Source organism: Macrobrachium nipponense, chromosome 12 (assembly GCF_015104395.2).
Source record: "Macrobrachium nipponense isolate FS-2020 chromosome 12, ASM1510439v2, whole genome shotgun sequence".
In the NCBI taxonomy this organism is placed as follows: Eukaryota; Metazoa; Arthropoda; class Malacostraca; order Decapoda; family Palaemonidae; genus Macrobrachium; species Macrobrachium nipponense.
Window position 1 is genome coordinate 47,460,999 of NC_087205.1, and position 13,322 is coordinate 47,474,320.

A 13,322-nucleotide genomic window follows, 5' to 3' on the forward strand; every position below is an offset into this window, starting at 1 on the left:
AAAACATTAAATACAGTTTTATCTTACAAACAATATGATATCAACATTCGACATGCAGGATCGCTTATGCAAGCTGCCAACAATTTCAAAAGGAGCACGATGCTTATGTATTTAGGCTGTGCATAATCAAAAGAAAAAAAGATGCACAGACATAATGATCCAAGATTTTCATAATGATAATTAGATTAAATAACATATCTTTTATCGGAGATATAAACTGCAGACTTCACAACTCCGGGAACTCAAATCTGTGGTATCATCATTCATGTATAGAACTCGACATTACCAAACTGAGTCAAATCAGTACTGGTAATCTTGTTGACTGTTAATTAGTGTGACATCATTCCACTTTGGAGAGCTAGCCAATCACTGGCATGCAGTGGGTGGGGCTTAGCTGCAAAGCCCTGGATTTTACTCTAGTAAATGCTGAGGCAAGCACATATTTATATACTATTCTACTTTCTCTCCCTCTTTTTTACTGTAGGTTTAAAAACCCTTTTCATGAGTTTTACTTTAGACACCCTTGCAAAATATGGATGCAGCACTATAACAAATAAAAAGCAATAGATTATGAAGTGAAAACTAAATCCAAAGACCACTGCAAAATCTAGTAGGACTGGCTGGCTGACAGTGTTAAGAGGTAAAAGGAGCAGTGTCATTCTGGTTGATGGGCTTCTAATGTGGTCTATTTATGCTGCAGTGCTATTTCGTTCTAACTTCCGCTGATTTTATATGTTTTAGTTTTTTGTTTACATAAGGGAGGCAAGGTTATCTTAGGATTTTGGCATATTATTATTTCAACCAGATCATTAAGTTAAAATATCTAGCTCTCAGTGGATTGGGGTACCCATTCAGAGTTTGCTGTTTTCTGCACCCACACTGAAGCTCTTAAACCTTAATGGACGGATACCCTCGTATCAGTAGCAATAATAGGTTTTGAGTGGTGGACAGATTCACTCCTGGCAAACATCAATACTAACCACGATACAATTTGGCTAGATCGAGCAGCAGAGTTTCCATTACTTCAATGGGCTATAAATGACAGATAGTAGCATAAGTGTTCTCACTTATTCAAAATTTAGTTACTCTAAGCATGAGAACAGTCCCTTGCAGCACCAGAAATGGCTCTATCCACGTCAAAGGCATCACCAACGGCTCCAAGCAAGTCAAAGGCATTAGAAATGGCTCCATGCACATAAAAAACTTTAACACTCTCCCTCACTAGAATCCCACTTGCTCCACAAATACTTTTTAAGTAAGCATTACAAACTCCCTAAACTAGTGCCACAAACACACCAAGCTGGAGTCTCTGCCTCTCCAATCTGGTGCAGAGAAGAGGCAATCATACTAAGCAAAGTTCAGCAAAAGATAAAACTTCAACAATCTAAACAGAGACTTGGACAACAAACACTCCATCTCAGCAAGTCCAAGGGTCTTGTCAGTTTTGAGTAAGTCTCTTCAAATGAAACAAGAGAAAAACTGAATCTTCAAATGAAGATGGTTTAAGCATCAGTAAAATGCCTGTATCTTAAGATTCCTTCCAATTCAAACTTTTCCTCCACCAGAGAAGTTAGGACGACTGTGGGCGGCAGTAGGTGACTATTTGCAAACAAATCTGTGACTAAATAAAAAGAATACATGGGAACAGTCCAAAGTGACTCACCTGAGTCAATGCAAATCAGCTGAGCAAAAGAGAATGACATGCCAACAGTTGCAAAAGAAAACAGGAAATGGGAAATGTACGGGGGGGGGGGGGAGCAACAGCCAACACTTCTGCCTCACATGAAATGACTTAACAGACATGAGAGCATTTCCATATGACACATTCTTAGAAAGAAGTTGCTAGAATAATATCTAGTTTGAAAACAAGAGAAAATACTGTGGATTTGATGAAAAAGAGGTATAGCAGACAAGGATCTAGAATAAGAAGTACAGTATATACTTGTGTAACACCTGATCTCACATATCATGCGACCCCCAAATTTTCACCGTTAAAAAATGATTATATCACATATCTCACATATCATGCGAGTTAAATTTATGAGACTTAACCCCTTTTCCTCCATCTCTTTATCCATCGCATCTTCTAGTAACATTTAAAAAAGTAAGAGAGAATACCAAAAGTATCACTGGTAATGATATACAGGCGGTCCCCGGGTTACGACGGTTCCGGCTTACGACGTTCCGAGGTTATGACGCTTTTTCTTAAATATTCAATGGAAAAATCCGTCCAGGGTTACGACGCTTGTTCCGAGGTTACGACGCTGACGCTTCCGACGCTCCGAGTTAACGACGCTTTTAAAAAAAGCATGCTATGATAAAAATCCTTTATAGTTTAGCACAGTATATAATAAAAATATGTTTTTGGTTACATTACAACAAAAATTTTGAGGTTATGATGATTTTCGACACTTTTTATGTCCTATTTTTTAAATTTTTTTAGTGACGCCTCATATGCGTCAGGTAAGATTCATCTCAAATAAATAATAATAATAATAATAAACTAAGAAAAACCCATGTGACGAGGCTATAATGTTGACAAATAAAAGCCACGGTAGTGTTAAACATATATGTATGTACAGGGTTAAAAATGACAAGGAGAGGCTTTCAGATAGTACTGCTCTGTATCCCTCTTCAGTCCTACTGATGGTCTCCTTTTGCAGTGTTTCCTCCATCTTCCCCTCAGCACCTTGAGAAGCTTGCCGCTAGCTTCGACTGAAGGTACTGTACAGTCAGGCTCTTTCTATTTCTCATGCCGCTTATGTTCTTTGCTCTTGTGCAATTTTCTGGCAACAGCCCCCCCCTTGGTGAATGGCAGCATCGTGCTCTTCCGCTGTTATACCTTAACTAATTTGCCATTGTTATTTGGGATGCTGTGAGAGTCCCTTTGTGTTTGAATTACTGTTTCTTTTGTGCTAAGATAACCCAATGTGACTAGTTTTCACTAACATAAGCAGTGGTAAATAATGTAAGTAGTGGTAATTATTTATAAATTCCCTCATTAGTAAATAGTGTAACTTCCCCTTATGAGTGATCTATAACATAAGAGTCATAAGTAGATTGGGAGTTTTGCAATTTAGCTTCACGCCCGATCAACCAGCACCACGTGTATCGCACCTGTTCATAGAACTGCTGCTCATTCCAGATATTACTCGTAATCCTCTGTGGGTGCAAGATTCCCTCAGTCTGTGCTCTGGGACTATTTTCTATCTTTGAGCTCGTCTTATTCACGTGTTCAGTCAAGCCAGACCACATTTTAGTTGATCTACAATCAACCCTGCTGAATTACCTATTAAATCATTGGACCTTAAGAATCCCTGTCACCCTTCAGGTGTTATGTAAGTTATTCATGTAAACTGTCATGTAAATACTATACTTCATATTTAACAAAACCCTTAGTTTACATAAATTTTTCTTTACTCTGAAGTCAGCCTTCAGCTGTAGTTTTCTTTTAAAATCAAGTTCTCGTCCAAGGCCTTCTTATGAGTTCCAGTAAGTAATTACATTTGCTGTGCATAGACATAGAGAACTAGAAAAGTTTTGCTCAACTCTTCCTCTTGATAAGTACAAGCCCTTTTGTTTTAGGCTATATCAAGAAACATCAGAGTAAAGCATTTTGGATTTATCTTCCAAATGAATACAGCTCTTTTTGATGATCACATAGGCATATTCATCTGAAACTCTACAGTCAGCGTACTTGATTATTCATACTTTATTTAAAATTTCTGATAAATAAAGTGTTCCTCGAATGCATGGTTTACTCTATAGTCAAACCAAAATGATGACAAACATGGATGTCATCAACTATGGTGCCAAACTTCTTCCTGACTTATAATCCAACTAAACTTAATTGGCTTCCCTCAATTCTATCTCATGTATTAGTTATTTTTATCAGAGTCCAGGCTAGATTTTGGGCATTAACATAATTATTTAGATGATTAAAAACTAAATCATCCTTATCCTACCATCTGATCAAATCAGTTCGGTGACTGATTCCAATTCTCGATTTATTGTATTTTTTCTCTAATCATCCTTTACTTAGTCATAAAATTTCAGTTTTTTCACTCATTTTTCATCTTCATTGTTAGATACACAGACCAATAGTGCCAAGCTGTTTACTCTTTGTGATCTGGTATAAGGAAGAGGTGACACCTCATCTGCCACATCTACCTTATATCCAAACTTAGGTCAAGATTATATGAATCAACTCAGGAAAAAGTGGCAAATGTCTAAAACATAAACATACTAATACATGTTCAGTCATTATGGTATGACTATAGCTAATAACAGAAATTCAAGATTCAACAGTGTAAACTATTTTCATTAACTGATTATTTCTTTATTATACCTAATGAGTACATTTTCCATATTGAATGTTTCTTTTTAATGAATTCATTACATCAACAATACCTGCATTTAAGATATACAAGAGTCCGAAGGCTAATGAATTATGACACCCAACTCGTGTTAATTTTTTAGATATCTTGTGAACATCAAATAGCTTTCTTTTAACAATATTTACGTTCCCTTAACATTTCAACATTTTTAATGTTTTAAATATTTTTTTTTTATTTGCAGTCATTATTTATAGTTTATATCCAATCATTCTTATGACTTTGTCAAGGCTAACTGCATTAACAAGGCAATGCTTTATGGATACAGTCTGTTACCCAGAAAAACCAGTTGTGCTGAACAGACTTAGTTCTAATGATTTTGGAAATATACACAAGAACTTAAAATCAAGAAACTTTTCTTGTGAGATGGAGTCTGGGGTGAAAGAGTGAGCAACCTCTTTAACTCACAACTAAATATTAAGTCAAGATCTTCCAACTAAGTATGAGCTCATGAATGTTAACACAGAACAATGCCTCTCTTAATGATGTTCACAAGGTTAGAACTGACCCCCAATCCAGAACGAATTACCATAGAACCTGCAGCTCCTTGTGCCTCACTCAAAAACCAAAAATATAATTACCTGGACAGGTACTGGCTCATCAAACAGCATGGGATATTTTTGGCGGGCCCCACATTCATAAGGCATCTCTTCAGTCTCAGCCAGTAAATCACCATCTGTTTCCTGATCTCCACCTTCAACTCCAAGTTCAAACAGCTGCAGTAAAAAATTTTCAATACATTAACTGTTATACTAATCCAATAAAAAATGGTAAGCCTCTAATCAACTAAAGAAAGATAACATCTATTTAAGGAACAGTAACATCTTTACAACTACTCGAGCTGTAAATGTTCTTCCAAAATCTATATTTACAAAAACAAATGACCTTGTATTAAAATTTTATAACAGTAAATCACTCTAAGCTTAATGACTACCTATATTATTTTTCAGTGAACAATTCATTAAGCATTCAAATTACAATATGGTTTGTATCACAGTAGTATATTTATTTTTCTATTAAGTATCCAACCAATGATTTAAAAGAACAACATATCTGCAACCAAAAATACGTTTCTGGGCTGATGACCATAAACATTGCAGCACCATGAGCTAGCTGTTAGCAATGCAGACTTATTGGGAAACAATGGTTGGTAGTTAACACTGCTGTTCTTGAGCTCTGACATCTGAAGAGATAATTGGTGCATCAAAAATATCTGAATCTAATTTCTTTGTCCATGGATGCTACTGGTACATTGATTCAGAATCCTCTTTCACAATTCCAGTTCTGTGTCTAGCTTATGTAGTGGGTTTTATTGTTTTCTTTGATGGAGATATTTGGACAGATATACATTTGTTCATGCACACATCGTATTCTACTTATCAGCTATAGTAGATTCACATCACGCGTGCATTTGATGTCTAGGCCCGTCCCTTACGACGTTCCTGATTAGCTGTTGATAAGCCAATCGCAGGGCTGGAAACTCTCAGTCTCTCTCGAGAGTTCACATGGGCAGGAAGTATGTTCCACCTCTCCTGAAAGGTATCTCTCAGGAGAAATGGAACATACTTCCTGCCCATGTGAACTCTAGAGAGAAACTGAGAGTTTCCAGCCCTGCGATTGGCTTATCAACAGCTAATCAGGAACGTCGTAAGGGACGGGCCTAGACATCAAATGCACGCGTGATGTGAATCTACTATAGCTGATAAGTAGAATACGATGTGTGCATGAACAAATGTATATCTGTCCAAATATCTCCATCAAAGAAAACAATAAAACCCACTACATAAGCTAGACACAGAACTGGAATTGTGAAAGAGGATTCTGAATCAATGTACCAGTAGCATCCATGGACAAAGAAATTAGATTCAGATATTTTTGATGCACCAATTATCTCTTCAGATGTCAGAGCTCAAGAACAGCAGTGTTAACTACCAACCATTGGTTCCCAATAAGTCTGCATTGCTAACAGCTAGCTCATGGTGCTGCAATGTTTATGGTCATCAGCCCAGAAACGTATTTTTGGTTGCAGATATGTTGCATTAAAAAGAATAAATAAGAGCAGAATCCTGAATTTTTAGTTGCAGATATTTTGCATTAAAAAGAATAAACAAGAGCAAAATCCTGAATTTTACATAAATTACTTATCTGTAATTTATAAAAACTTCAATACCTTCCATTAGCATAGATTACAGTATGCATTATGGAATTAAAAATTACAGGATATGACTACAGTAATCCCTCAATTATCTGGATCAGCATCATCCAAAACTCAGTATTATCCGACACCCGGACCAGTGATCAAGGACACCCCAAAGATATACAGCCATATCCTGAACTTGTGCAATTTAGGTTGCATGAATTCACAGACATGAAATTTTCGTTGGAACCTCACTAATTGTCATACACGAGTTTTTCACAGGAGCCTGAACATTTGCGAATCCTCGAGAAACCCTACAAAGTGTTTGTTTTAACTTCTATGTAATTTATAAGTTCTCAAGCTTTTATGTGTAAATTAAATATCATTAAATAAAAATAATAATTCTCTCTGTAATAACAACTGTAATTATGAAATTCGTTATGTGATAGTATCTTAAACAAAATGCCTTTCTTTCATATTTTGTGTAACTTATTGAAAAGCAGCTTGAAGCCAGAGCTGTCAAAATTTGGATGGGGGGGGGGGGAGTATTGGATTAGCAGGTCAAAGGAAAATTCTCTCTCTCTCTCTCTCTCTCTCTCTCTCTCTCTCTCTCTCTCTCTCTCTCTCTCTCTCTCAGATTTGGTGAAAGATGTTACTACAAGCATTCCAAGGTATGTCACAATTATGAGATTTATGGCAAATGTGCATACCTAGATGGCTATGAGGATGAATACAGCGATCTACATCCAAAAATATGCAAAAACTTAAAAAAAGGAAAAGGATGTAAGTTAAAAAAAATTATATATGCACCCTGTACACTGAATCAAAATCAAATAAATAATAAAAATAAGAATAAAATGAAGCAAATAAAGAAAGGAACAAAGAACATGAGGAGAGGGAAAAAATAAGCCATCACCGCATTATGAAATGTCAGCATTGAGAATTCAAGCAACAGCACCCAGATACACTGCAAGGAACAAGCACTATATATACAATGCCAGGGGATGGTGCAGATATGGAGACAAAGGCAGATTCATACACAAATAAATATGAAGGAAGATCAAATACATTGGAAAAGCTGGATTTTTTAATGTGAGAATTTCTGGAAATGAAGAAAAGATCAACATAGCAGAACAGGAAAGAGACATGGAAAAATCCTTATTACTACCCATATTAAATGATGGGGATAACACGCAAACCATCATAGTGATGAATGTGCAGGGTTTAGTTATGAGTAACTCGAAAAGAAAAATAGAGTTCCTAGAAGAAATAACAGAAACTGATAAAAATAGATATTATGAATATAAGTGAAACCTGGTATTCCCAAGAAACTGGTAATGATCAGATAAAGGGGTTCCTAACTTATAGATCAGATAGAAACAATAGGAATCGAGGGGGAACCGCAATATATGGGAGAGACATAAATCAAGGAAAAATATATGAGAAATATAGTAACTCAGAATGTAAATTAACCCTTAAATGCCTATTGGACGTATTAAACGTCGACGAAAACTGTCTGTTGGATGCTTAATTGATGTATGATACGTCGACGCAAATATTTTTTAAAAATTCGCGGAAATATAGTTATAGACCTACTTGGTAAAAACTTTTGAATCATGCGCCTTGAGGGATGCTGGGAGTTCACAGATCAAGCTGTAGTTTTGTTTACAAGCGCATGCACGAATTTCTTTCTTCTCGCACTAAAAAGCATCAGCGACACATCTCAGAAGTTATTTTGTCACTTTGACGTAATTTTTGCACATTTTATATTAGCCGTTACGTAGAGTTTTATATATGAAAATGTGTGCAATTTTATATAGAATAAAAAAAAACCATGGTTGTAGCTTTTGTCAGTTTTGAAATATTTTCATATAAATAACGATAAGTGCCAAAATTTCAACCTTTGGTCAACTTTGACTCAACCGAAATGGTAAAAAAACGCAATTGTAAGCTAAAACTCTTATAGTCTGGTAATATTCAATCATTTACCTTCATTTTGCAACAAATTGGAAGTCTCTAGCACAATAGTTCGATTTATGGTGAATTTCTGAAAAAAACGTTTTCCTTAAGTCCGAGTGGTAACTGCTGAAAAAATCAGAAATTCTTTCGTCCGACTGTCATAATGTTTGCACCGTTTTATATTAGCCGTTACATAAAGTTTTATATATGAAAATGTGCGCAATTTCATGTAGAATACAACAAAAACAACCCATGGTTGTAGCTTTTATCAGTTTTGAAATATTTTCATATAAATCACGATGTGCCAAAATTTCAACCTTTGGTCAACTTTGACTTGACCAAAACGGTCGAAAAATGCAATTGTAAGCTAAAACTCTTACAGTCTAGTAATATTCAATCATTTACCTTCATTTTGCAGCAAATTGGAAGTCTCTAGCACAATATTTCGATTTATGGTGGATTTTTTGAAAAAACTTTTTCCTTAAGTCCGAGTGGTAACTGCCGAAAAAATCAGAAATTCTTTCGTCCGAATGTCATAATGTTTGGACCGTTTTATATTAGCCGTTACATAAAGTTTTATATATGAAAATCTGCGCAATTTCATGTAGAATACAACAAAATATAAATCATGGTTGAAGTTTTTATCAGTTTTGAAACATTTTCATATAAATGTCGATAAATAGAAAAAATTCTAGTCGGTCAAATTTGCCTCGACCAAAATGGTAGAAAACTGCAATTTTAAGCTACAACACTTACAGTCTAGTAATATTCAATCAATTACAGTACCTTCATTTTGCAACAAATGGGAAGTCTCTAGCACAATATTTCGATTTATGGTGAATTTTTGAAAACTATTTTTTTTTATGTCCGTGCGTTACGAATTCACACAATATACAGTGGGGCATCGCTTATTCACGGATCAGTATTCACGGATCCAGTTAATCACGGGTTTTTTCTTGGACCGTTTCTCATGTTACATCACTGGTATGAATCGCTGCATCACGGGTTTGTTGTGTTGCGTATGCGATGTTTTTCGGTAGGCTAACCCTCGGCCGTGGTCCGATAACTACCAACATTCATTTAAAGACTCATATAATGATATTAACTGACACTAAAGGTAATAAAACCATTCTCACCTAATATATTATTGTCCTATCTTCGAAATAAATAGCCTATTCAAGGTTTATGTACGACGTTCATTGGTAGGCTAAGCGTAGTTGCAGTGCGATAACCACCAACGTACACAAACATTCACATTATGATATTAACTGACAATAAAGGTAATAAAACCATTCTTACCATATATATTATAGTCATATCTTCATAATAAATAGCCTATTCAAAGAATAATTCCACATCATTGCACTCAACTTATCGTCGGAGTGGCCAGCCACAAAATGTAAGCATATACCAGGGTTCCCAGATGTATCAGACCAAATTATCGTACCAAACCTCTTCAAATTATCGTATTTTGATTAGAATTATCGTACATTTTTCATATCATAATATAGCTAGCTGTATTTCACCTACAGCAACATATCTTTATATCTATTAATGTAAGGCTAAATAGAAAAAAAAGTAATGCATTTCTATTTATTGCTAATAATGAAAAAAAAAAAATAGAACCAAAAGATAACTTTTCTGTAGGCTGTACAAAGTAGCCTATTTAGTACTTCAGTGATTGTTATTGTCATTCTCTATCATCCATTGTAAAACTTTAAAAAAAGAAAAATATCACAACTAACCTAAGTTTGCTTTAAGAAATTGCCAATTGTTCTTATCACCAATGTAAACTTTAAAAAAGAAAAAAATCAACAACTAACATGAAGTATTGCTTTAAGAAAATTTGCCAATTGTTTCTTAACACCACATTACAAAAAAAAAACATGCAGCAAAATCATATAGGTAATTGTTTACTTTCAATTCTTCACTGATAGCCATTACTAATCATCAGTATTCCATTAATGAAAATGAAATGGAAAAATACGACAAAAAGATCACTGTTAATAATCATCAGTATTATCATCAATGAAAACAAAACTAAAAGATCAGTACTATACTGTTTATGAAGGACTCGCTAATTGTTATTTATCATCACACTGTAATAACAATAAAAACGAAAAATATGTATACAGAAAAAAATGACTTCACTGCCTTATTCATCCTTGTCATCACCATCAAAGAGAGAGAGAGAGGTACATATTTGTCTGTTACCTTTCCATATCTTTTTTGCCTTCTGCTCCTTTTAAGCTTTACTTATTATCAGGCGGCGAATGACCTTGGGTGCCTTATAGCCTTGAATCTTCTAAATTCCTATAAGTTGACGAAAAGGTTTAAATTATGTACATTTCCAGTAATTATCTTACACATATCGCGAATTATCTTATATCGTACGCTCGTTATCGTTTATCGTACAGAGGGTCAAATTATCGTACGACTGGGAACCCTGGCATATACCTTTACGTACGAAAATGGTTTATGTATACGGTTGCGTTCAAAGCGACATTTTTTGTTTGATAAACTTTTAGAAATTTTAATAGTAAGTGGTAGTGTAATTACAGTAGTAATAACATTAAGGCTAAAATTAATTCGAACTTCATTATTATTTTGGCAGTATTCGTATATAACTTCTCTGAACAATGAAGTCATACAAACGCTATTTGTCATAGATTATCGTAAGTATTGCTGTTTGTTATTGGCGACGAAGCGTAAACGAAATACATAAAAGCATTTTTTACCTTATATATTATCGTCATATCTTCATAATAAAAAGGCTATTCGTGGAGTAATTCCATATCAGTGAAATCAATTTTATCTATGCGAGGCCAGCCAGCTGACAAAATGTACGTACGTATATGAAAATCAAATTATTTTGGTAGCGTTTCACAGCAAGATTATCTTTCGAAATTTTTTATAGTACTATTCATGCTACGTAGTAATAATGTTTTGGAATATACGTAACATAATTTTCAATACAAAATATCATCGTTATTTTGGTAGTGAATACTAGTTTAGAATTATCATACATACACTGCATTGTTATGGGTTTGTGGCAGTGATAAAACAACCAAAATAACGTTCTCCTTTAAGTCGTCATATCTTCATAATAAAAAGGCTATTCGTGGAGTAATTCCATATCAATGAAATCAATTTTATCTATGCGAGGCCAGCCAGCTGACAAAATGTAAGTACGTATATGAAAATCAAATTATGGTAGCGTTCACAGCAAGATTATCTTTCGAAATATTTATAGTACTATTCATGCTACGTAGTAATAATGTTTGGAATATATGTAACATTAATTTTCAATACAAAATATCATCGTTATTTTGGTAGTGAATAAAATAGTTTAGAATTATCATACATACACTGCATTGTTATGGGTTTTGTGGCAGTGATAAAACAACCAAAATAACGTTCTCCTTTAAGTCAACGCGTTTAGGAAAAACATGACATAGAATCGACTTAGCGACTTCGTTCACTTTGATATTTTTAACGATACTATAACTATCATTTGTACTACTAAAACCATCTTCACATAAGTAATTTTCGTAAGATATGTGTTGTTGCAAAAGCTAGCTTATACATAAAAGGCTTTTATAATTTAAGTCATCTTAGATATACATATGTACCCAAACTCATTGTGGGGAAATTTACTACTGTTTCCTCGGATATTGAAATACTTTAGCATCATTCAAACACTTTAATAATATAATGCATAAATACTAGGCTATACATATTTACATCGTATACAATACTACATACAGTTATATACACAAGGAAAGGAGGAAATAGCTTTTCATATACAAAGTTAACAGTTATAACACATACTTTTATATACAAATACATTATATACATACTTTTATATACAAAGTTAATCATATGAGTAGTGATCAGACGACAGCTGTGCACTGGACTACGTACGTTACCTACTACTTGGAAGATCAAAACAAACAAAAATTTTGTTGTTGTTAGTCGCCGGGATAGATTAACATTTTTCCAGAGATTAAAGAGCTGAATTTTGTTTTGAAGGTATGTCAACCGCGTTAGTAAATAGGTATCATCTTCTAAGGAATTTTTTTTTTCTCTCTTCTTTTTGCGGAAGAATCTTCAAGCCATTTTGCATTCAAAGTAATGAGAAGGAATCATTCTATTCTTCATGAAATCAGTAAAATACTTACACTAATAATAAAAACTAAACTACGTACTGTATGCAAAACACATACATCATCGTTAGCTTCGTGTGTGTAAACGTTCATTCTAAGAAATTACAGAGTAGTATAACTAACACCTGATTGGTTGGTTGGTAGCCATGGAGATCTGTTATCCAATGACTGCCCTCTGCTTCTGTTCTATTTATAGACATATGCCATGGATGGCACTAGGTTTGAACGTTACCATGTTCGTGATTTTTTGACTGCTGACGGCAAAAATTACTCAATAATTTTCTTTATATATTATTCCTTCGTGAAAACAATAATATAATAACTCGGTTGACATACCTTCAAACAAATTCAGCTCTTTAATCTCTGGAAAAATGTTAATCTATCCCGGCGACTAACAACAACAAAATTTTTGTTTGTTTTATCTTCATGTAGTACGTACGTAGTCCAGTGCACAGCTGTCGTCTGATCACTACTCATATGATTAACTTTGTATATAAAAGTATGTGTATATAACTGTTAACTTTGTATATAAAAGTATGTGTATATAAACTGTATGTAGTATTTGTATACGATGTAAATATGTATAGCCTAGTATTTATGCATTATATTATTAAAGTGTTTGAATGATGCTAAAGTATTTCAATATCCGAGGAAACAGTAGTAAAT

At 34.3% G+C, this 13,322-nt stretch overlaps 1 protein-coding gene across 11 annotated transcripts in view; it reads right to left on the reverse strand.

Moving 5' to 3' along the window:
• The window catches only part of LOC135224515 (E3 ubiquitin-protein ligase MYCBP2-like), a 1,655,355-nt gene that overhangs the window by 808,456 nt on the left and 833,577 nt on the right, over positions 1-13,322 (reverse strand). For all 11 annotated transcript variants that reach the window (XM_064263565.1, XM_064263560.1, XM_064263570.1 and 8 more), the window contains one exon: positions 4,976-5,110. In XM_064263565.1, coding sequence (XP_064119635.1) covers positions 4,976-5,110 — 135 coding nt within the window. The remainder of the gene's footprint in view (positions 1-4,975; positions 5,111-13,322) is intronic.